Source organism: Lipophrys pholis (genome assembly GCF_963383615.2).
Source record: "Lipophrys pholis genome assembly, chromosome: 21".
Classification (NCBI taxonomy): Eukaryota; Metazoa; Chordata; class Actinopteri; order Blenniiformes; family Blenniidae; genus Lipophrys; species Lipophrys pholis.
The window spans coordinates 6930543-6954390 of NC_137649.1; the positions used below are offsets into that span (position 1 = coordinate 6930543).

Consider the following 23848-nt stretch of genomic DNA (forward strand, 5'->3'; position numbering starts at 1 on the left):
CTGTATTTTCAGAACGTTTAATTTAAATTGTTGAGATATGATGAGATTGTGATCATTTTTAGTAGCAATTGTTTGGTCTTTGCAGAAATATTGACATTCTCATCACGTATACTCTGCGCCACAATAAAGTAAAACTTTACAGTTTAAATTCGAAGGGTTTTATTTTAGTATTTTACCGGGTATGAGCACTCAAGATGAAACTGAGCTGCATGTAGTCCCTCAACTAAAATGGGTTTGACACGCCAGGACAGCGATAGTGCTGTGGCAAGCACTGGTAAATCATTCTGCTTAGCCTTTCTGATATTCGTGTCTTTAAATGTTTGAAACATATCGCAGCCCCATGCATTGACTTTGCCTCTTTGTTCAGTCAGCGCTGAGTTGTTCTCGTGTAAAAAGTTCATAAAATGTGTACTAATATAAATGCGGATGAGCTGATTAGCACAACATTGAACATTTACTGAGTTCACCTTGTCGTTATATTGAATTATAATCCTTGCAAATCGTGTGTTTTAGCATTTTAAAATCAAATACTTAGACTTCATCATCCTACAGTCACATCAATAATAACTATCATTAAGACGTCAGTGAGATTTCAGGATGAAAATGACATGTACATGTCTCAGGGTCATTTTGACAGGACAACGAAGAGTTTGCAGAGATTTTTAAAGGTGTTGTATTAGTGTATTTATTGTATTGTAATATCCTTGAAAAATAAATCTACTCATGGCAGCATTAAAAAAAGAAAAAAAAGAAAAAAAGCCTATACAAATACAATTTCTGTCCAAATCACACAACCCCAGTAAGTGGAAACAATACAGCCCCTCGTTGATAAACCTGTAAAAAAATATCCCATCAGGCAACAAGAGGTCAGACAACAGCATTTAAATCTGTCACACGACACACAGCTCTATGTTTTCCCACATCTATGACACACACCCCCAAAAATAATTCTGAATGTCAACAGGCAGACATTTTGGTATAAACAGAGAATCATGACAACTCAAGATAGATTGTTATAAAATGTGCTGCATTCATCGTTGGTTACAGAGGACGAATATTAATGAACGTGGCGGTGGCAGACTGTTCAACTCGCACCGGTGAAACATTTCCACTTGTGTCTTATTTCATTTCCGTTCCTCGATGGTTCGGGAAATTATGATTGGATTCCTCTGACGATGTTTGAGTAGTTAAACCATCAGTGGAGCTACCAGGCGAACGTTGATTATTTTTACTGAAACAATTATTGTTTTTGAAATCATATGTCTTTGTATGCAATCAGGGCGTCTGTTACAATTTGCTTTATTGTGCCCACATTTCCATACAGCTAATTTGACTGTTGAATAAGGAAAGTCCCTTGCTACATTATTTTAGCATGTTAAAATAAAGTGTTTTTACATGAGGAATTATCACTTGATGAAGTAAATAAATACGTGTTATTAAAAAAACAAAAAACTTGACTGTGTACAGTACAACCTAAAAAAATAAATAAAGGATTTTACTGAAAAGTGTGACTAATGTATAGATAATTTCCAGGTTTCCATAAAATTCATCCATCAGTTAAGTGATCTGGATGGATTTCTGTCGAGCGTGGAAAACAATCATCTCAATACAAAACAACTTAAATTCTCTAATTTGATCAGAGAATCAATCAATCTGTCTGGCCTGAACATTTTGAGCTCACACAAAAATGGATTTTCGGAAAATTAACGTTTCTTAGATGTACCTAAGATGTGAGTCCACTTCTCATGCAGTCGTCACAGTATTTCAATTCCAATAATGGTCATGTGATAGAAGAACGTATGACCCCATTAAAACTAATAAGAAATAATCCATCCATCTAAAAACACTGTAGAAAAAAGTGGGATACGTCCTATAGAGGTCGTCAGTCCATCAGAGGGCAAACACATTTCTAGCTAAAGTCGTTCAGGATCACCAGTTACATGTATGTTTCCCCGTGGGAGGAAACCAGAGGACTTCCTTTTCCAAGTGTCAGTTCACATATTGTATGTCTTCGTCCTTGTTCACGTCTGCAGGAGGAGTTGAGAAGGATTTAGTTGTGTGTGTGTTTCATGCGTTTTCTCATTAGTAAAATAAATAACTCCCTCAACATTAATGTGAATATCATCAAGGTTAAAAAAAAAAGAAAATCTGTCAATGACCACAGTGTTATGAATCATTGTAAGTAAATGATGGGAATAATTTCCAATTATAATCCCTGAAGCGACAGACAGAATAAGTGCCTCCCTGTAATGTGTTAGTTAGAGAGGCTGCAGGAGTTGACCTGAGGCTGACATTTCACACGAGAGTTGAGCCACATCTGGACACCTGAACGTGGTGTCATCGCTACAAACATTTACCCCACCGGGGGTAAGAATCTCAAATAGCAATGCCATCAGTGTTTCTCATAATTTGGTTTTCGAGATGTGTGAAGGAGCTTTTTTTTCTTTTTTCTCCCCTTTTCACAGGGTTCAGACTGCGTGACACAAACTTGAGTCACGATTCCAGTTTTGAAACAGAGTTCAGTTACAGTTTAAATATCAAATATCACTCAAGTGGAAGCGGCCGCGATATTATGTTTTAAATTTTTTATTACTTCCCCTTCAAGCCTTAAATCATGCCAGCGAGCCACGGTGGCAGGAAAAGACCAATTGTTCCAAGCAGGCACACAATAATAAACATCCACAGGAAGATGCGGTCAATCACCATGGCGACATACTTCCAGTCCTCCTTCACCTGTTGAGATTAAAAAAAAAAAAAAAAAAAGATGTGAGACGTTAGACTCAAGTATGTTTTGCTCACATCCTGGGTCATACATTCATGTGTGTTTACTCTGGTTTACCAGCTCTTATTGTTGCTTTCATGGTCGATCTGTTGCAAAATATTTTACTTTAATTTCTTACATTTCTCTTGTGGCCATGTTTTACTAGAAACAGGACGAGGTTGTACATCAGGGGCGTCAAACCTAAGACCTGCGGGTCAAAACCGGCTGACAAGAGGCTCCAATCCAGCCACCAAGCAGATAATGAAAAATTGAAAGATAGGAAGCTTTATTTATTTATTTATTGTGGTGAGATTGTGGTCATTTTCAGTCGTATTTGTTTGGTTTTTGTGAGACTATAGACATTTGTTTTGTGAATACTCTGCGCCACAACAAGTCAACACTTTAAAGTTTCAATTTATAGCTCATTATGGCTCTATTTTACCTTACTATGTGGAAATCATTGCTTCAAATAGGTGTCCTTAAGTTGAAGAACCGTTTTCAAAAGTCACTTGATTTTATTCAAATATCTGTACTGCTACTTTCTTCTGTTTCCCCATAAAGTAAATTCTCATGACATAAACCTGGGACTTTGGTCCAGAAATCTCACTTGTGTTAAAAGAACTAAAAGATTATACAGAATTAACCTGAAATATCTGATCGGCTACTCATTTCACCAGTGTCTCGTTTCGGTTGACTTTTCAATAATTTGTTAACAATCAACTGAAAGTGAAACGTAAATGAGCAGAAGTTAACCCAAACTTGTTAAAATTGTTCTCCACGTTCTTTTCTTAGAATTGGTAACCTGAAAACTAAAGTGGAGTAAAATATATATAATACATGAACATACTAATTGGAGATGAGTACCTATACCAACAGACTTGCACAGACAAACTTGCATCAACAAAAATAAGACATTTTGTTCAGATGTGTGTTAATAACAGAGCAGATTTTTCAAATTCGGTTTTTCGGAAGATGTCACATAAAATATTTGGTTCCAACAGTTTCTTTGATTCTTGCTCTGCCGTTCAGGTTTAGATTCTTGATGATACTTCAGTAATTTGTACTGGTTCTGTACTGTCCTTCTGGATTAAATAAAATGATCTATCATGAACTTTCTCTGCCTTGCAAATCAATGGAAACTTGAAAAGACTTCATGGAGAATCACATGATGGGAAAATCAAACCCAGAATACCAACTGAGTCACTGCTCTGCATGCTGCCTGGTGAATGTATAGGCTTTTATCATTGTAAAATACTGTTGACATGATGCAGACCGTATACATGCAGGCAACTTCATATCATACGGTGACGTTATATATCAATAATATTCTGAACTAAATGGATGACATCAATTGCAGCTTGTACTGTACATGGCAGTAGTGATGTATATGAAGACAGATACTCACACTGAAGTCAGCGTCCTCAGCCCTCAGGTGGTCTGCTATGTAGTGCACTCCTTCTAGTGCACGTATAACGCTCGGTGAAAGCAGGAACGTTGAATCCCTGTTGTCAACTTTAGCAGGTCCCTGAGTGGGATTCACCCGGGCCCCCGTCAACTGTTTGTTTGTCCCCGTGGGGGTCTCCTGTCGGTTCTGTGGGGTCTTCTGTTGCATTGGAGGGGTCGACCCCGGCGGTCTGGGAGATGGCGGACGGAAGGAGAAATAGGACGTGAGAGTCCCCAGCTCCAAGTCCTCGTAGCAACTCCTCTCGGAGTCCTCTAACGTGGTCCCGTCTCGTAACCAAGTGGCCGAGGTGCTGAGGAGGTGGCCGGTTTTGTAACCGGATAACCTGAGCTGCCGCCGCTCTGCCGCCGCTTCCTGCTGGAGCATCAGCAGCCTGCGACGCCGGCCATCTGGCGCAGGCCGCCGCATGAACAGCCAGCGAGGGATCAAGTCCAGGAACACCGAGTGGACCCAGCGGGGCATCTTGTGAGTGCTGGGAGAGCGATGGTGCACGTTGAGCACGAACACAGTGATGACGATGGACAGGGTGACAAAAATCATGGTGAAGAGGAGGTATTCGCCGATGAGGGGGATGACCAGGGAGGTGGACGGGATGATCTCTGTGATGAGCAGGAGGAAGACAGTGAGGGAGAGCAGCACAGAGATGCACAGAGTGATTTTCTCGCCGCAGTCTGAGGGCAGATAAAAAACCAAAACGGTCAAACAGGAGATCAACAGACACGGAATGATGAGGTTGATTGTGTAAAACAAAGGAAGCCGCCGGATGATGAAGAAGTAGGTGATGTCCGGGTAGATCTCATGGCAGCAGTCGTACTTCTTTGTGTTGTACGTCCCCACAGCATTGATGATGGCCCACTCGCCGCTCTCCCAGTAGTTGTTGAGGTCCACCGTGTTCTCGATTCGCTCCAAGTCAATCTTGGCCTTGTCGTAGGTCCAGGAGCCAAATTTCATTTTGCAGTTCTGCTGATCGAAGGGGAAGAAGGTGACGTCGATGCTGCAGGAGCTCTTGTAGATGGCAGGTGGAACCCAGCGAACTTTGCCCGTGTAGAAGAGGTGAGCTTTGGTCATGTGAGTCACAGCGAATTCACCATCAGCACTGGAAATGGAGAAGAGATCATGTGAGCAACGGCAAACTACATCGACCCGTAGCCCTGAACTGGTTTAAAGGATCATCATTTCTTTTTCCTGCTTTCTGGAAACCTTCTGCGGAAATAGTTTTTAATGATTTTCTCACAGTCTCTGTCAGTGATTCCTCCTCTACTCATCACTGTAAAGGTGATAAGAGCTTCTGAAGGAGATGCAATATTAACTTCTCGTCATTTCATCAGTCTCACCTTCTATAATTTCACTACAAATTGTGATTAAATGGGCCTGATGGAGCAGAACTCCATCATGAGCCTGCTTAGCCTAATCTTTGTGAGGTCCCTTTAGGTGAAGGGGAAAGTGGTGGATTTTTTAAATTGACTTCACACTACATGTAGGGGCTACAGACACAAAGGGAAATAAAAAGGAATACCTATTAGCTTACAGAAAGGATGTGAATGTGTTGTCATTGCCTGACAAATAGATTTTAACATGTTAAAGCCACAGTCTGTCAAGGGTCTGTGTATTTTCAGTTGAGACCACTAGGTGGAGCCATCTTCATATTATTGAACATCCACTTAACAGGCATCAGTTTGAATCTATTTATTATGGGAAGAGTGTGTTTGTTAGGAGGAGGTGTATTTGTGCCAAACTGTTCCATGTTCACAAAAAGGAACAGAATTAGCTTTCCTGTCCACTAGAGTGATGCACTTTGACCTGGTTGTAGGTGGTGCAAGGTACTGTGAAGTTTTGGCTTTGGGTTTGGTTAAGGGTCAGGGTCTCTGTGTAGTTTGCATGCTTGCCCATATGGATCCTCCACCATCCAAGAACAAGCATGTCAGTTTTATTGGTGAGGTTGCGATGGTCTGTCCTCAGGTCCCTGAGCTCTGGAACAGAGTGGAAACCTTTTCAGGTGGGCTCTAGTTATAAGCAACCCCGGTTTGGATCCACTTACAGTAACTACTGCATAATTACAAACCATTTAAAATGAGCAGTTTATGTTTGGACAGTGGCCTGGAGTGTAGCACTTTAGTGACGGTCAGTGTTCTGACCATATGACAAGTAGATAAGGGACTAATAATCCATCTGATCTGGCTCCCAGCCACTATCAGTTCATCTCTTGAATTATGTATAACGGAAGAACAGCAAGATCCAAGCTATTAAATTGTGGATATTTTTGTTTATTCTGTCTGGAATAACTCAAACACCAAGACTGGCTGGTTGGGTGTCAGCTTGACCTCTGAGCAATGCGATGCTCTTTGTTTTCAGGCCAAATGATTGATCAATCAATAATAATAATAATAATAATAATAATAATAATAATAATAATAATAATAATAATAATAATAATAATAATAACAATAATAATAATAATAATAATAACAACAATAATAAAAGGGAAATGAAATGTTGAAGCCCTGATAGTGTTTGTTTTCTTTAGCTGCTATATAAATTATATCTCAGACTTACTTGTTATAGAGGACAATGTCTGGTACCCATATGAGCTCCGATGGCACTCTTATAGACGTCACATTGTCGTAGTCTGACGGTCTCCAGCGAAGCTTGTAGTCGTTCCACTCCTGGGAGTTACAAACAACAGATGGTTTCTGTTTTACTCTCGTGGGAAATTAAATTGGTCTTTTATTCAACCTTTTGATGCATTCAGTTCTTTTAAGGCCCCGTTTACACGACAACGTTTCACGTGACAACGCCTAATCCGTTAAAAAAAAAGGAGTTTGTTTACACTGCAGCAGCGGACACAGAGACAACGATGTAGTGAGTATGCCGGGCCACAGGAGGGCGCTGTTGCTTGATTTTGTAATGAAACTACACAGACGTGTGTGCAGAGAACAAGACACTATAAACGTGAAGAAAATGGGGAGCACCCGACATCCGCATGGACTGATGACGCATCGGATGCTATCAGGGGTGAGTCTCAACTATAAAACTACTGATATGGACTATAAAACTAGAATACTAGTACCACTACGCGGCCGCCATGTTTGTTTAAAACTGGATGAGTAGGAGGGAGGGGGAGAGATGCGCATGCGCAGTAACAGGCTCTGCAGGAAGGATTAGCTGCCGTGAAAGAATCTTTTCACTTTGGGAGCCGGATTAAAAACTTTGCGGATACAGTGCATCCGCACACTGGTGTCGTGTAAAGGGACCCCCCCCCCCCCCCCCCAAAAGTGAAGAAAGTTTTGCGGATACACTCGTATTCGTTCTTGTGTAAACGGGGCCTAAACGTCAATAAAGAAGCAAAAACAGTGGCCTTTTTGTTTATATTACTTTATCCTCACTGACATGTTTCTCAGAAATGCTTCGAACCTGTTTCAGCCACACGTTGGTTGTCATCATCTGGTTCTTCTCATCCTGACAGATGGAGGGGGGAAAAAAAAGTCAGTAAAATACATCTGAAGCACTACGACTCAGCTGAGCCCAGGCCACAAGAAAAAACACATTTAATGAAAGATTTAAACATGGTGTGGATAAATCGAATGTGTGTGTGTAAATAAAAATTTGCATATTAGCAAAAGCTTAAATGTTTTCCAAGACATGTGAACACAGCAATCTCATAATGCAGGTTGCCAAGTCTGGGTTTTTTGGGGGGAATTAGGATGTTTTTAAAGTTGCTTTGGGCAACAATTTTTTTGTCTGTTACTTGGGTTTATTTTGAATGTAAATTACATGGACGACGGCCATGAATAAAAACCCTAACCTAGGCTGTTTACTGTTTGTGTCTGTCACTCTCAATGTCTCCCCAAAACTTATGGGAAAACTAGCACTTCAGTAAAGCATTGTTTGATGGGAGAACAGGGGTGTCAAACATACGGTCCGCAGACCAGAACTGGCCCGCAAGAGAGTCCAATCTGGTCCACAAAATGAAATTTGTCAGCTGTGAGAAATTATATTAACTGCAATATATTTATGACCACCAGGGACGCAATGTAGTCTGTATTATGTGGTGAATCAGTTCAGGTGATCAGGGTTACGACACAGATGTAGAAATATTTTGATATTAAAGCTAAATTATTCTGATCACAATAGAAAGGAGCCTGCTATATTTCGGAGTTCCAGCTACATGTAGGCCAAATGTTTTTATGCCTTTGAAAATGTAGAAAGTGTAATAAAAATCCACTGTGATCTGTAAGTTGTGAAGCACATTGTGAACTGAGGCTTGATATTGTTGAATGGTTCATTAAAATGAATTGTTTAAGAGGAAATGTCTGTTTTCCAAAGTAACAAAATACCTCTTAATTACAATGACTGCCAAAAAGTGGAGAATTCCACAGCATTGATAACAAAATAATGATTTGATCTGAATCCCACTAAAATTGCACCACAAAGGTGTTCAATGGAATCTGTGTAAATGCTCACCACATCGATGAGCTGAGCTATGGAGAGTCCAAACTTGACGATGACCACATCGGAGATGTTTGGCACGGGTCGAGACCACTTGTTGTACCCAGCGAACAGCGTCTTGAAGAGCTCGTCTTCTGCGTGGGAGTGAGTCTTGTCATAGCAGAGAACTGTGAAGAAATGATTCCTTTTACTTTCAGCAGCACAGCACTCACCTGAACCCAAAGTCAAACGTTCATAAAAGGCAAATGGAATATGGGAGTCATGGAATTTATAAATTGGCCGTGTTGATTATGTAGATTAACTCTGTCTTTCGGATTTATATGTGCATTCGTTAAATATATCTGAAAACCATTTTTGTTCAAGCTGCAATATGGAGTCCCTCCATTTTTTTTAATATAGCATGAGAACATGGGTACAAATGAAGTGAGGCCCTTTGCATATGTTGGCACTAGATTAATTCCTGCCTTTGTTGAGAAGTTAATATTTATTAATGCTACATTTAAATAATGTGAAAATCCAGCGTCAGATGAGAAAAGTCTATGTATGAATCATATCCACGTTCTCTCATGCGTGTCTCCCTTAATCCCTTCTTAAAGTAGTAGTAAATCTGGCTGGTGTAATAGTTGTGGCTTTGGGAGTAAGGGCAGGCGCCTTAAACGTGTCGTGTTTCATCACAGAGTCCTACTCTTAACTTCTAAGAATTTTCCCAATAAAGTCTCATAGATTCCACAAATCTCTTAATCTGAACTCCCCGGGAGAGTCGCCTGTTTGTGTTTCTGAAGCCGAGCAGGTGGAGTCTGAAGAACAGGGACACCGCCTGAGCTGTACTGTGTGTGTGTGTGTGTGTGTGTGTGTGTGTGTGTGTGTGTGTGTGTGTGTGTGTGTGTGTGTGTGTGTGTGTGTGTGTGTGTGTGTGTGTGTGTGTGTGTGTGTGTGTGCGTGCGTGCGTGCGTGCGTGCGTGCGTGCGTGCGTGCGTGCGTGCGTGCGTGCGTGCGTGCGTGCGTGCGTGCGTGCGTGCGTGCGTGCGTGCGTGCGTGCGTGCGTGCGTGCGTGCGTGCGTGCGTGTGTGCGCGCGTATAAATCAAATTGATTGTGAATACGCAGTCAAGACACATTTGTGTCCCCACTCCGACTGCGTCACTGTATTATTTTTTCAGCGGAATAGAAAGCATGGAGATAGTCAGGAATCCCGTCCCTCGGGGATTACCGCTGCCACCTTCATCAGTGTAGCCAGAGTCAATTACACGCATCATTACTTGCTGGTGTTAAGCGGAGGTGAGATCATCTCTCACCAGAGACGCCTGTTTATTGTGTCGCTGTCTGTCACTCGGTGTTGCAGCTGATGCATAAAACTATTACCTGATGGTTTTCATTTGAAGTGCAGGGTCATAGTGTGTGTGTGTGTGTGTGTGTGTGTGTGTGTGTGTGTGTGTGTGTGTGTGTGTGTGTGTGTGTGTGTGTGTGTGTGTGGGTGTGGGTGTGGGTGTGGGTGTGGGTGTGGGGGGGTGTGTGTGTGTGTGTGTGTGTGTGTGTGTGTGTGTGTGTGTGTGTGTGTGTGGGTGTGGGTGTGGGTGTGGGTGTGGGTGTGGGTGTGGGTGTGGGTGTGGGTGTGGGTGTGGGTGTGGGTGTGGGTGTGGGTGTGGGTGTGGGTGTGGGTGTGTGTCCACAATATGTTGACATTTAAAAAGATCATTTCAGCATATATCTCATTTGAGCTTAAGGACCATACCATACCATACCATACCAGTACATTATGAAATTTTTTTATTTTTAAATTTTTTTCTCACATCTTAGTTTCACATCTCGTCAAGATGTCAGAGAATCACTGAACATCATCATTTCTGTGCAACAGTGAAACTTAAGACACAGACAAAGCAACCAAAAGCAGGACAGCTTGAACTCTGCTCCTGTTTTAGTCGTTGTCATTTTATAGAATTTTATTGTATTTCATTGTGTTTTTTTACTTATTGCACCTCATGTTTCAGATTTCCCTCCATAATGACCATCATTGACATACAGTGTTAGAATTTTGTGTACTTTTACCTAAAGAGAAGGACGGGGGATCATCATTAAAGGTCACTAATGCCTCTACAAGGTCCCCAATTATTCCATTTGTGCAAAAACATAGCCCAGGATTTTTCCCTTCTTAATTTGAAAAATCTATTTTATACTTTTTTTGTGACTTTATTCACAAAAAGAAGCGAATAGGTTCACGTTAAAATCCATAAAATCTTTGGAAAAATCAAAAAGAGGAAAAAGGACCTGAGAAGCCACAATGAATGCAAGATTATAGAAATGCCATCAAACTTATTTGCCAATATTACCCTTCATTTTTTTAAGCAATCATGAGAGCTTCCACTTTCCAACGGTAGGACAGTTCAGGGGTGATCACCAGACGACGGGCTGAAACGGTGCACATACTTACCTCAGGAATACATGTAAATCCGATTAAATGAATTACTGGCCATGCTCATTAGTTGCTTGGCACAGCTTCACTAGCACCAGGCACAATCAGTACGGACCCGCAAAGCTCTGTGTGACACAGTTTTCCTAAAAAATTAGCCCTTTCCAGTAATTGTTTGTGAAAAACAGACATTAGAGGTGGTAATTAGTCACTGTTAATTTGCTCAAGGTACACTTGGACTCTTCCCCTGCCATCATGAGCTAATTTCAATCTGGCAAACAAACATGCACCAGAGACTTCTTATCTGCTCTGTTGGCGGCCGGGGCAGCGCGTGTTCATCTGTCAGGTGCATCTGGCAAGGACCAGATGTGGGGTTTGCCTAAAGACTCTTGGGTGCCGTAGATCAAAGTCTCCTGCCAGCCCAGTCTTGAAATGAGATGACACCTCCAAACATCCGGCACGCTGAGCCGGGGATTTTGGACAGCCGCCAAGCCCTTTGGCCAGGCGTATGAAAGCCTGACCGGTCCCGATGATCAAGTCAGCAGCTTCTCAAGCCAGAGGCACTCTCGCTGAAATTGGGCCGTCAAATACTGGCAAGTGGAAAGTTCAGCTCAAATACGACATGCAACATTTGTGTTTTTAGTGTCCGTCGGCGCGTGAGAATCAATGAGCTTGTCGTCAGAAAGACGAACTCTTTGTGTCCCACTGTTCAGGTCAGCTGGCACGAGATCAGTTACCTGCATGCATGATTGCTGTTGCACATGTGGATGATGGGAGGAGATGCAGGCTGTGCTGAGACCCACCAACATATGTCCTAGGAACATGCTATTTGAGCCTTGTGAACAAGTAGTTTCGCATCCATGTGAAATATACCGATTTGATCTGTGTTTACAATTTTAGGTTCGACCATCAAGGTTAAAGAGGAAATTTTCACAAACAGTTGAGTGATACGCTTTTGGAAAATGTGAATAATTGCACTGGCGCAGCATATCTTTGGAGGGTTTTCATTTTTAAAATACAAAAATCTGCCTGTTTGAGTAATTGTGTTGATTTTTACACTGAATTCTTCCCGTATTAGTTCATCATTTACTGATACTGAACAAAAACCAATGACATGAAACTTCATTAGACGTTTTCCTTTCCCACACCAGTCGCCTTCATATCCTCCCTCATTCCAAGCATGGCGACCCCATCCTCAGCATCGTTTTCCTCGTCCCTCCCAGATGTACAGCAAAACATCTTATGCTCGTCTCCACTTTCCCTCCAAAGGATCCAACATGAGTTTTTCCCTTTAAAGAACTCTTTCCTGATTGAGTTGATTTGGCTCACTCTCTGTCTCCTTTTGGTCAGTGCCACCCTTCTACCATTTTGCTACACTGTGACCTTAAACATAGTTTGACAAATGCAAAGTATACATGAAATTATGTGGCCGTTTTTTGTTGGTTTGTTTTGTTTATTTTTCTTTGTTCACTTTCAAATCTACGGTGAAACTTGCAGCTTTTGACACCTGTAAGAAAAAAAACGGCTTCATTCATCTCTTAGATTCTCCTCTACCTTTACAGACCAGTGGAAGTGAAAGTGGGTCCTTCTCCATGCAAATAGGCACAATTCTTGTTCTTCTTTCTCAGATCGAAACCAAGTCGTTGCTTTAGTTGACTGACCTCATTTTGTTGCTTGAGATGTGTCACTTTTGAATAAAAATGTGTGATGATTGGATGAGGAGCAAAATTAGGAAACATTGTCAGACTTGTAGAAGCTCGTTATAAATTTAAACTTGATCTCGTGCTGGTTTTCCCAAAGTGTCCCAGCAGGCTCCTTCTCAGACATCTTTCTGAAAGTGTCTCAGCAGCGTTTAACGACCTTGATGACGCCGAAACTTGCCTTTCGGCGTCACGATGTGAAAGCTGAAAAAGTACTTACCTGTCTGACTCAGGAGTAGCACCCAGAAAACGGCCGTCCCCACAGAGAACAGGTGGTTGTGTAGCATTTTGTATACTCGGGTAATAAATGGCCGGAGAGCGCGCGGGATAGTCCGTCCACGGTGGAAACGTTATCTTGAACCCGCGACGCGTGAGCAGCATCTGTCATCTTCGCAGCCGGGAGGCATATCAGGACAAACTCCGCCACAACTCTCACTATTACTGCCTTTTCATCCGTGGGCGGGGAGCAGAAGACGGACTGTGCGCCCTCCCAAAAAAAACTTTAGTCTTCCAGTTAAATCCCAGCACGGGTCGCTATGAGCGCGCACTTCAGACGAGCGCTGCGCCGGCAGCCTCCGCGCGCTCAGTCCGAGAGCTATCCATCACTCGGTGCAGAATCAGGAAGCGGCACGGTGCTCTCCTCCTACTATGGAAGCTCTTTTCCAAACCGGAATCACAAACTTGCCCATACAAATCTGCAACAAACAATCTACTACTCGAAGAAAGCCAAGCTTACTTTCTGCGCAAGATCCCGGGCACCGTGCGCTTTTACGCAGCGTGCCATGAACGCAGCGACCTTGCTGAGCTCACCGCTGACAGTGTTTTATTTTAGACTCAGTAAGTGAGTGGTTATTTCCAGGATCAGGTGCGATCGGACAGGAAACTGTGGGCTGTGAAGTCTTCAATCTGACCACATCCACCCAAGAGAGACGGGACACGTCGGAGCACCGGTCTTTAACAGCGCGCGCGCTCGCGCTCTCTCTCTCTCTCGCTCTCGCTCTCTCTCTCTCTCTCTCTTTCCATCTCTCTCTCTTTCCATCTCTCTCTCTTTCGCTCTCTCTCTCTCTCTCTCTCTCTCTCTTTCCATCTCTCTTTCGCTCTCTCTCGCTCTCTCTGTAATTCACTCATTGTCTACACTTTTACAATTTCTTTAGTTTCTTCTCTAAGGATAATAACTACTTTTGATTATGTGATTTAGGATGTTTTAATAGTTCTCTGCAGTCGGATGTATTATTGAACGTAACATTGCTGTCAGCACTGTAGGCCAGTCTGGTCACAGACTCATTTATTAATTCGGATTAAGTTACTACAGCTGTTTGACGTAATAGTGGCGCAAACTCGTCAGTTGACTGAAACCTAATTATTAATTAATTGGGGGGGGGGGGGGGGTACTCCATAACTACAAGGTATTGTGTCCACAAAGCGGCTGTTTAAAAGAATGAAATCTTGATCCCTACAGCGTTAACACGCAAAGATGAAATCCATCTAAATTGGTGTACAGTCCAACTTTATTTAATGTATATTTTTTTTAAATAGTTGTCATTTTCGAAAAAGGATCAGGAAAGGTAAGAAGTGTTAATAACAATGAGTTAAATGCATTTGGGGATATTTCTTTCGAAAACAGCTAGAGGGCAGACTAGTTGAATGAATAGTCCTGAAGTTCTGCCACTGCGCTCTGTCACCCATAATAACAGTGTAAAAGCTGTAAAAGCGCGATAATAAATTAATCAAACATCAAATGTCAACTTGCAAAAACATCAAACCAAAAGATGCTTTATTGTTGCAATGATCAAATACAGTTTCAATCATGCATTAGGCAAATTTATACAAAAACACAGTTTATGGTTGCAAATATCAAAGCAATCCTCAGTCCACGAGTCTGTCCTGGCAAGGTGAGGGAGACAGGAGCACAATAAACTTGAAACACAGCTGAAGTGTGAGTGACGTGTTTGATCAGGTAAATTAAGCTGTGTTATCTCATAAGCTTTATCTGGTCGGATTCACAGTTGTTTCCATTTTTAAAAGGCTTTTCTGGAAACGGTACGTGCTCATGTGTACCAAAGTGTTCCCGGTGGTAGTTGCCTTCCCTTTATTTTTCGTTGTTGCAGAAACAAAATCTCCATTGGCACGCCCGTCGTTGTGAGTGTGTCCTGGCCTCCATCCTTACCCTGGAACCAGATGGCCGATGCATAGCTTCCTCTGGAGAAGACTAACGGAGTCATTACGTTTGCTCTCAGAAGGCCCATTTGTTTGATCCATAAACACTCAGCTTGGCTCAGACTTACACCACATACTGTTCCTATGTTTGACCTCACCAAATTCCAAACAGTATCTGGATGGAAAAGAACATTTCATTGGTTACAGGATTATAATGCTCATGAAAATGTATTTATTTGTTTTTCCACTGGGGTCTCTCACCCTTCCCTCATTGATAAAACTAAGTTGAGCCCTGCAGTTGACGTAGCGGCCGACCTTGGTACCTTGTTGCACCACAGTTAATAAGAACAATAAATTGTCCAAAGATTTATCCCCCCTCACGCTGGGTCTCACTCGGGACGCCACACATCATTCACAAGTTCAAGGATGAGGTGTGAACATTGTTTTAAAAACCTTTTGCTAGTGTCGGAGTTTGACAATGTCTTTCAGCTGCTTGGTGAATGAAGCATGCAAGGCCTGCGATGAACCCTCCAACCTGCTGGCCATGGCTGCTGCGGCGCGGAGCATGTCATCGAAGGCCAAGGACTCGTCTCTGATTCTTCTCCGCAAGATGGAGCGAACCAGGAGGAGCGACGGGGCACCACATGCGGGAAGAAACACAAGTGAGTGAAAAATACTTCTGAACAGTAATACAGTATAGGAGAAGCAACAAATGCGCTGTTGAAGCCAAGTATCGTATAAAAGACTATAAAGTAGAAACCAGAATGATATAGATAGCCTGCTTTAGATGTGGCAATCTTGGTGTTGTGTGTTAGGAAGATTGTTGAATCACAAATAATCTTTAATCCATACCTAATGTTTGTTATCATATCTGATAATCACTGGGTTTTTTTTTTTTCAATTAATTGTGTATTTCACTTTATTCAGCCTGTCTCTGTTTTGAAGAACAATTACTTAAACCAAAACCAATATTTCCGGATGAATTCAAAACTGAAATCCCACAAAAGTTGTCAAAAACAAAACACTAAACAGACAAGAAGCTAATGGAAAGGAGAAACAGAACTGCCAGTAACATGGCAAAACAGCTGGACTCCAGACTGGCAGGTGAACTGGTAACGGACGAGCAGAAGCAATCAATAGGGCGGACAAGTGGAGGGAAAACAAGACACATCTTGTGCAATCAGGGGCGGAGCTCATCTTCATGGGGGAGGAGCTTTGGACCACATCCACACACACTGAGCACTCATGGTAGGAGAACTGGACACCGTGTGACAGGAGGCGATCAAACAAAGAAAATGTTACTGACACAAGACGGAGAGAAGTTTTTGGAAACCACGAGGTTTCAGAACTACAGTTTTTCTGCGTTATAGCGCAGTGTAGATGAGAGTGTAGCGCAGAGTAGAGATGATGTTTCCCCAAGAACAAACGATTACCATGGAAAATTACTACAATCTCAACATAAAGCCAATTCTAATGAAACCTTCTGGTGCAAAATACAGTGAAATATGCCAAAGCTTCTCCTATAGCTGGGTTCTTTGCAATGTTTAAAATTTGCTTGGTGGTTTGGCCAGATTGGCGCCTCTGGAAGCCGGTTTCAGCTCACAGGCCTTATGCTCGACATCTTTGACGTACAGTTTGTAGAGACTCTTTTTTACAAATGGATGACCTGCACAATCCCAGTTGTTTAAAGCAGACAAAGGCTGCAGCTTATGATCCAGACAAGAATCCACCAGCTATAAAAGCTTGTCAACTGACCAATCAGCTCTCCTGGAAATTGGACCTACTAGTTAGCGGAGCACTCATGGAGACTAACAAGTCCAAGTTCAATAAAGTGCTGTATACGTTGAAGATTCCCCCCTTTTACGTGAATCTGCACAGCGGTAGAGTGGAAAACCTCATCTGATTTGCGAGGGAGCCCGGCCATGTTGGTCGCACTTCGTAGAGCGGGGCCTGGGTCAATAGGAGTTGAGGTTGATAAACTAATCAGCTTATTGATTAACTGATCCATCTCTATTCATTAAATGCTGTTTTTCTTCTCATTCATTGAGTTGCCTCACTGGAAGTGAGCAGATCACACCCAGATGAGAATTGGTGAATAGCTTAGTGTCTGACATATCTGGTTGTGGTGAACAGATGGACGTGAAGTCCACTTCTCTGTTTTCACACCATTTTTTATTGAAATGCGGAATAAACATCATCCAATGGACTTGATATAACTGTTATACTGAAATACATTTTCATGGCAATACATTTAATGAGTTCCTTGTACAATTTCTTCAATTTGTCGCTCACCATTATATACATGGATAAATGTTATATTTTGCCTATGAAGTACACATTTTGATCTGCTGCACTCACTTCTGCATGCCGGTGTGGGAGTCTGACGTATCGCCCTCCAGCTGCTTCTCCAGATCCTCTTCAGCTTTCTCCAACACTTCATGGCAGCTCTTATGGTCCTCTTGGATGCCGATGACATTTTCCTTGATCACATCTTCGTAGCTCTGCTCTCCCATCTCTGCTCCCACGAACTGCTCCAAGTTCTCCATCACTGCCTTGTTTCCCTTTTGTATGGCCTGCAGATAAGCCAGCTCCTCTCTCCGAGCCTTCAGCCTTCGAGCCCAGGCAGCGTTGGTGTTGAAGAAGACTGAGCACTTGTCTGACTGCGGCTCGTAGTGGAGCTCAGGTGAAGGCGACGGCGAGAAGAAAGCTTCTGATGTGCTCCAGTGATGGTTGATTTTCACCTTCACAGGCTCGTCGCCGACCGCCTGCATCGTGCTATTGGTGGCCGTTATCGTAGAGGAGATGTCAAACCCTGAACCCCAGTCACCGTCTCCACTCTGGCAGAGGGCTGGCGTTGCCATGGATACCCAGGCCAGGATGACGATCATCCAACGATGCCGCATGGCGACCTGAAAGGAGGCAGAGGTAAGGAATTTACAGTTTAAAGGGGTCATATTATCAAAATTCACTTTCAGTGAATTTTAATGGTTTTTCCAACAGTAATATGTGTCCTCATACCTGGAATGATGCCCCAGAACTAAAAAAAAAGAAGTCTGTCCTCTCTCTCCCTGGCTTGTTTCAGTTTTTAAAAGTTGTGTTGCTCCAAAGAGCCAATCAGAAATCAAACCCTATATAGTGTGATCAGGGGTTTAGCCAATCTCAATCAAGGTAGGCCCTCCCTTTGACCCTCCCATAATTCGGCAGCTCTGCTCTGGCACATGGCACCACGAGAGGAAGTACTTCCTCCTCTTCCCAAGATGGGCATGTGGGCGGAGCCAGTCCAGATTTTGAATGAAGCTCATATGATCCAATATTCAAATTAGTGAAAATCAAATAAAAGTTGGATTTGGGACAAAAAAGCTTTGAGTACAAGGTTTGTGGACGAACGAGACCACGAGAAAGTGTTTGAAAAGCTGTATGAAGTGATGTCTCTAAAGCAGATTAGAGCAGGGGTGTTTAACACAAGGCCTGTGGTCCAAAACTGAACACACATGAACCAATGACGCAAATTGTGAAAATTGCTAAGAAAACATTGTTGTTTTTATGAACACAGTTCTTAAAGCTACCTCTGACTCCAAGCCATGCTGCCAGAGTGAGCTTGTAAAAACATGCATAATGCAACAGCTTTAGGAGGTTTTGTTAGACATTGCACTGCATTTTACACAAGCACATATGATCAAATTTGGCTTTGTGTTGAGATTGTAGTCATTTTTTGTTGTAATTGTTTGGTCTTGTGAAAATATAGAGATTTTAATTAGCTTATATTCAGCGCCACAACAACAAAAAAGGTCATTTTGGCAATATATCATTGGTCCGGCCTACTCTAGATTTAATTGGTTTGTTTGTGAGATGTGTTGGACACCCCTATTTTAGGCTATTGATAAATATCACTTTTGTATATGTTATTTTTAAACAGCATTGGACATTGGGATGGTTATTGTCTATGTTATACACAGTAGGCACAGCTTCTGTGAAAGTTTGGACACAAATGATATTACTTTATTTATAGTTGTATCACTTACAGTAAACCTCCAGCACAGAGTAAAATCAATCACAATGCCAAGACAAGAAAAAACACAGGAGATCTTCGCAAAACTTTTCATCATTCAAGGAAAACCTACCTCTTCTCTTCCAATTATAAACTAAAAGCTAAACTTGCTCGGCTCTTTGGGCTCATTTTCCTGATTCAGGTAAGCATCTCATCTGATGGTTCCTTTTGTTACTAATTCTTGTGTCTACTTAATTCAAACTGCTGTCATTCACACCACTTACACGTCATCATTGTTTTACCGAGAAATCTTTTAGTCGGCTGTATAAATTCATCCTCAATCTTCCTCCCGGATGTTTGACATTTACCAGCATTATTTGTAATTCTTGGTCGCCATTCCCTCTGTCACACCTTCTGCACCAACTGTGATATAAAACCGGCTCCTATTTAATCTTTAATACTCTATACGCTTTGAAACGTGATGCTCCGATTGTCGCAATGCATATTTCAACAGTGGCCATTTCATCGCATATATAGTTTATCAGGTGACATTTCCCTTTCCTTTAACTTTTGTTAAATGTCACTTACATCGGGTATCATTTTATAAAATGCAGTATTGTATGAATCAGTCAAACAACCAGGCTGCTGTAGTTGTAAATCTGATCCCGGTGATATAAAGAATGTGACTGGGAATGCTTTTATTACCTGGCACTGTTGACTGCGCCGATTTTTATGGCAAAAAAGTTTCTTCCCTCAACATCATCAGCAGTTTTAACCTCCAGTTTACAAATAGTTTGAATTCAACTATACAAGATGACCTATCCAGACTTTACCTGGCCTCACCCATTCAGGCAGCTGTGGTCATCAACAGCGACAGGTGGAAAGTAAATCTCCATTCACTGGCAGCCTGAAGGTCCAATTTATGAAGCGTGAGGTTTTGATGTTGAATTCTAAATCAGAATTTGACTTAATCTGGGGAGATACTTGTTTTTTCTACCCTGACCTCTTCTGAAATTGGTTTCAATTATGCTAACAAAGTTAGGACTGCACTCCCCAAATATTCAGAAATGTTTTCTTTTAAAAAAAAAGATTTCATTAATTTTTCATAGAAATCCACATGATTGAATCTGTGCTTGTGCATTTCAAGAGAAAACAGCAGGGTTTTCTGATTAAAATCTGTTTTCATTACTCTTTTTCTTTTTTCTCATTTGTGCCATCTGACTTGTGGTCACATGGTAGTGGGTGCTTTACATTCTGTGGTACAGCCGTGGTGTAGACTATGCGTAACTTGTCATGCTACTGCTTTGACAGCTTTTTTTAAAAAAAATTTTGCATTGTTGTGTTGTTTCTAGTGTCATTATAAAAGCCTGACAACATCTGAAAGAGTGTGAAGCGTGAGCTGCTTGTATACATCTTTAGCCATCGCAAAGTCTCCTCTCCATCTGGAAATGTATTTAAAAGCCTGAACCAGGCTTGTGAGGTTAAGTCGAGACACCGCTGGGTTCTTTCTGCTGTCGGTAGCACATTTCAGCTGTAGTTTACTTTTACAGTAGCCACAAAACTATTCAAAATCCTCACAGCTATAGTGGAAATTTGAGTTGGTAGTCTTGTTCTTATTGTCCAGTCCTGCCGGTTTGTAGAAAAAACACTGTAAAATAGTCTTTTTTTCTTCTTTTTTTTTTAAACTGAACCAGTGCTGGCTCCCTCTGTGTGTTATTACTTTAAATGGTGACCTCATATACGTTAAAGCAGATGTGAGATGGGTAGAAAACAGAAACCTTCAAGCCAATTTGAGTTGCAAACAGAGACACAATCCAGGAGCTGGGTGTCCTGTTCTTCGAATAATAAGATTGCTTTCTTGTGACTGACGTGTGCATTGTAACAGACAGACTGATATCACCACCGGAATAAACCGAGACGTAATGAGTTTCGTCTGTGGTGACATGTGTCATAATGAGAATATGGATTAGATTGATATCATCTCCTGCTGTATGCGTGGGCTTTGTCATCTTGACCACTTGAATATTACAGATACTATCTACTCATGAGTACAGAGAAAAGAAGTGAATACATATTCCCAGTATCTATAACTTGAAAAGACATTAATTGGAAAGAAGTCTAGAATTATTGATGCTAACTTGCTGAAATATAGATTTAGGATAGATGCATAATACTCAAATACCCTACATCAATGGTGTCAAACACATTTTAGTTTTGAGGTCAATTACAGGTCGATTTCATCTTGAGTGTGCCAGACATGAAAAATAGTGCCATAATAACCTTTGAATTTAAACTTTAAAGTTTTCCTTTGTTGTGGCGCAGCACACAGAGGATTAAGGAATAATAACTCAATAACTATTGGTAACACAATAACTATTGGTACCAATGATTATTGGCCCAATATTAGAAAAAATGACATCACACACACGAGCCTGATGATTCCATTTTTTGCCAATAACTAGATCCAATTATAGATCGCCAACATTGCTTTGGTTTTGGTCATTCTCAGTCCATTTGTTTGTCTTGTGACGCTGTTATCACTCGTATTCCATCATAGTAATATAGAAACATAGTGCCATCATCACCGTCATCATCATGGCACTGCGATTCTCTTATGAACCAGATTTGGCCCACGTGCGTCCATGTTTGACACCCCTGATCTATGAGGAGCAAAATGCCACATGGTCGTCATCTTCATCTTCTTCACTGCAGCTTTTTTCAGCTTTGAGTTACAGGATGCTACAGCCGATCTCCACTGACAAGTGGGTGAAGGCAGGTTATACGCTTGGCAGGTAACCAGTCCATCACAGGGCAAACACAGACAGACACTCGTATTCACACAAATGTAGAGCCACCAAATAACTTCAAATGCTTGTTTGTAGACTGTGGAAAGCTATACACACTTTGCACAGGGAGGCCCTCAAGGTCTTTTCACTGTGAGGCCAGAATACTAACCACTTATTACACTGCGCAGCCCAAGATGCGGTAAAGCATGTCCTAAACTTGTTTTGTTGTGACATTTATAGTGCATTTGTTTGAAATAAATACATTTATTATAAAAAACCTTATGGCACAAGGTGACAACATTCAGTCTATTGAGGTATAATGCAGCCAAGTGAAAATATAATTCATCTTAAAATATAACATGATTGTGTCTGTGCTCAATTACCATCGCAGCAGTAAAAGGCACCAGTCAAAGGACATTTACTGACATTCACTCGGTCTCTCAAAAGCCTGCAGAATGGAAGCACACATGCTCTCCTCTCTGTGTGTGACAGACTGGCAGGAGCAAGTTCCCCTTTGTCTTTTAGCAAAATGTCTGCGCAGTTTCCACACCGGCGTCTTATGGTTGAGTTGAAACAGAGTGTGAGACGCCCTGTGACCTGTAGGGACCTTTCTTGGCTTCGGAGTAAAGGATCCGTCACTCTGAAGTGGCTTTTATAGGCTGACTTTTCTGTTGGCTTAAAATAGCCGAAGCTTGGCAAGAAAGCAATCCATGAGCTCACGGCGCCATTTGGATATTCTAGTTTGTTTGTGACGTTGTAAAAGAACGGATTGAATCTCTCTGAAAAGAGGCTTAATGATTGACATAAAAAACAACAACTTCTTATTGAACGTCTCTTTTCCCCTTCTCCTCGAATCAAAAACAACAAAATCATCTCCCTCTAAGCTGTGTTATTATTTAATAGGACAAATGTTTTTCTTATTTAATCATCAACATCATTAATGTTTTGATGCATTAAAATGTGGCAGGAAAAAAGTGGTTATTTGGAATTTTTTTAATTTGAAAAAAGGTTCAAATGAAATCATTCCAAATTTATTGTTGGCATCTCAAAATGCAAGTTATTAGACCTCTTTAAGTAAAAGGGAAGAAAGTATCAATGCACCGTGCTGAATTGCACTTTCCATTTACAAGTCACGTTTGGTGAACCTGAGTGAGCTAAACTGAGCGTCTCCGGCTTTTGGCCCTGCTTGTCAAAGTTTGAACAAGTGTTTCACAACTGTCACAACACAACTGCTTCAGTGTTACTATGAAGAGGGTTTTGAAGAGCTTTGCACCGATGGTTTTTAACGTTTAAAGAACGAAAAGTCATCACGGAAGCGAAAGTATGCATTGTATACATAGTTATGTGCGCCTATCTGAATACTGTTTATGTACAAAGACAACACTCAGAAAGTAGTAATGGTATTTCACAAGAATCTTTTGAAATTTCAGTGCGAATGCCATCAAATGAATGTAGATTTCAAATCAATGCTGTGTGCCTTTCTTTAAAACAGTGCGAGGTGAGACAACTCCTGAGCCTGTGTAAAATATTCATAACTGAAAAAGTCAAACTCACCCAACTCCAGTGATATTTCACAATGAGAATCTGCCACTTCCTCTCTCCCAGTCAAACACATCGACTTAAAAGCTTCAGAACGACCATTTAGAAGGCAGGAGAACAAATACTTGGTTTTCTTCTTCATGTCAGGGGGGGAAAAAAATGCAGACACACGCACACACACAATTAGGGTTTGGCTGGAGAGCGTGGTCTTCTGTGTGCCCCTGTTTTGCTGCTGGGAGGGATGTGGTAGGGGAGGGGGATGTTTAGGGGAAGAAGAAAAAAAAATCCTGGAACTGAATGATTTCTTTCTTTGCTGTGGAAAGAGGGGCTGGTTGAAGGAGGGGGAAATAAGGGGTGTAATCTACTTCACATCTGGGGTCTCAGAAAGCGCAAGGGCCACTCAGCATGAGGGGGAAAATGTCTTTTTAAGGCCATGATGGATACATTTCCTCTTTATTAAACTATATATATATATATTCACTAATAGCAGAATCTTTTATGATTTCATAAGTTACCTGTGGTTTTGATTGTCATCTGATGAAAAGTATAGAATAGCAAACTGGCTAAGACACAAAGCGATTGGCATATCTATTGCAAAATAAAT

General features: G+C 41.6%; 2 protein-coding genes across 2 annotated transcripts; both read right to left on the reverse strand.

The window, feature by feature from the left end:
- Positions 1–2450: 2450 nt before the first annotated feature.
- chrna2b (cholinergic receptor, nicotinic, alpha 2b (neuronal)) lies at positions 2451–13764 on the reverse strand. The gene is made up of 6 exons (XM_080490806.1): positions 12995–13764; positions 8685–8836; positions 7635–7679; positions 6777–6886; positions 4167–5319; positions 2451–2733 (listed from the first exon to the last, which is right to left on the reverse strand). Exons 1-6 carry the CDS (start codon positions 13059–13061, stop codon positions 2608–2610), a joined length of 1653 nt encoding a protein of 550 aa, XP_080346932.1. The 5' UTR covers positions 13062–13764; the 3' UTR covers positions 2451–2607.
- Positions 13765–14516: 752 nt separating this feature from the next.
- On the reverse strand, positions 14517–23444 carry LOC308126840 (uncharacterized protein). Its single transcript, XM_080491496.1, has 4 exons — positions 23260–23444; positions 17290–17840; positions 15385–15529; positions 14517–15106 (listed from the first exon to the last, which is right to left on the reverse strand). Exons 2-3 carry the CDS (start codon positions 17832–17834, stop codon positions 15391–15393), a joined length of 684 nt encoding a protein of 227 aa, XP_080347622.1. The 5' UTR covers positions 17835–17840; positions 23260–23444; the 3' UTR covers positions 14517–15106; positions 15385–15390.
- Between the last annotated feature and the right edge of the window lie 404 nt (positions 23445–23848).

Excerpts from the sequence above, each read along its gene's own strand:
- chrna2b (XM_080490806.1), bottom strand. The coding sequence starts at position 13,061 with ATGCTACACAACCACCTGTTCTCTGTGGGGACGGCCGTTTTCTGGGTG. Across the intron at positions 5,320-6,776 it reads GACATTGTCCTCTATAACAA|TGCTGATGGTGAATTCGCTG; the intron begins GTAAGTCTGAGA and ends CTCCATTTCCAG. Across the intron at positions 2,734-4,166 it reads CTGAGGACGCTGACTTCAGT|GTGAAGGAGGACTGGAAGTA; the intron begins GTGAGTATCTGT and ends TAATCTCAACAG.
- LOC308126840 (XM_080491496.1), bottom strand. The coding sequence starts at position 17,834 with ATGCGGCATCGTTGGATGATCGTCATCCTGGCCTGGGTATCCATGGCA. Across the intron at positions 15,530-17,289 it reads TCCCACACCGGCATGCAGAA|AATCAGAGACGAGTCCTTGG; the intron begins GTGAGTGCAGCA and ends CTTGCGGAGAAG.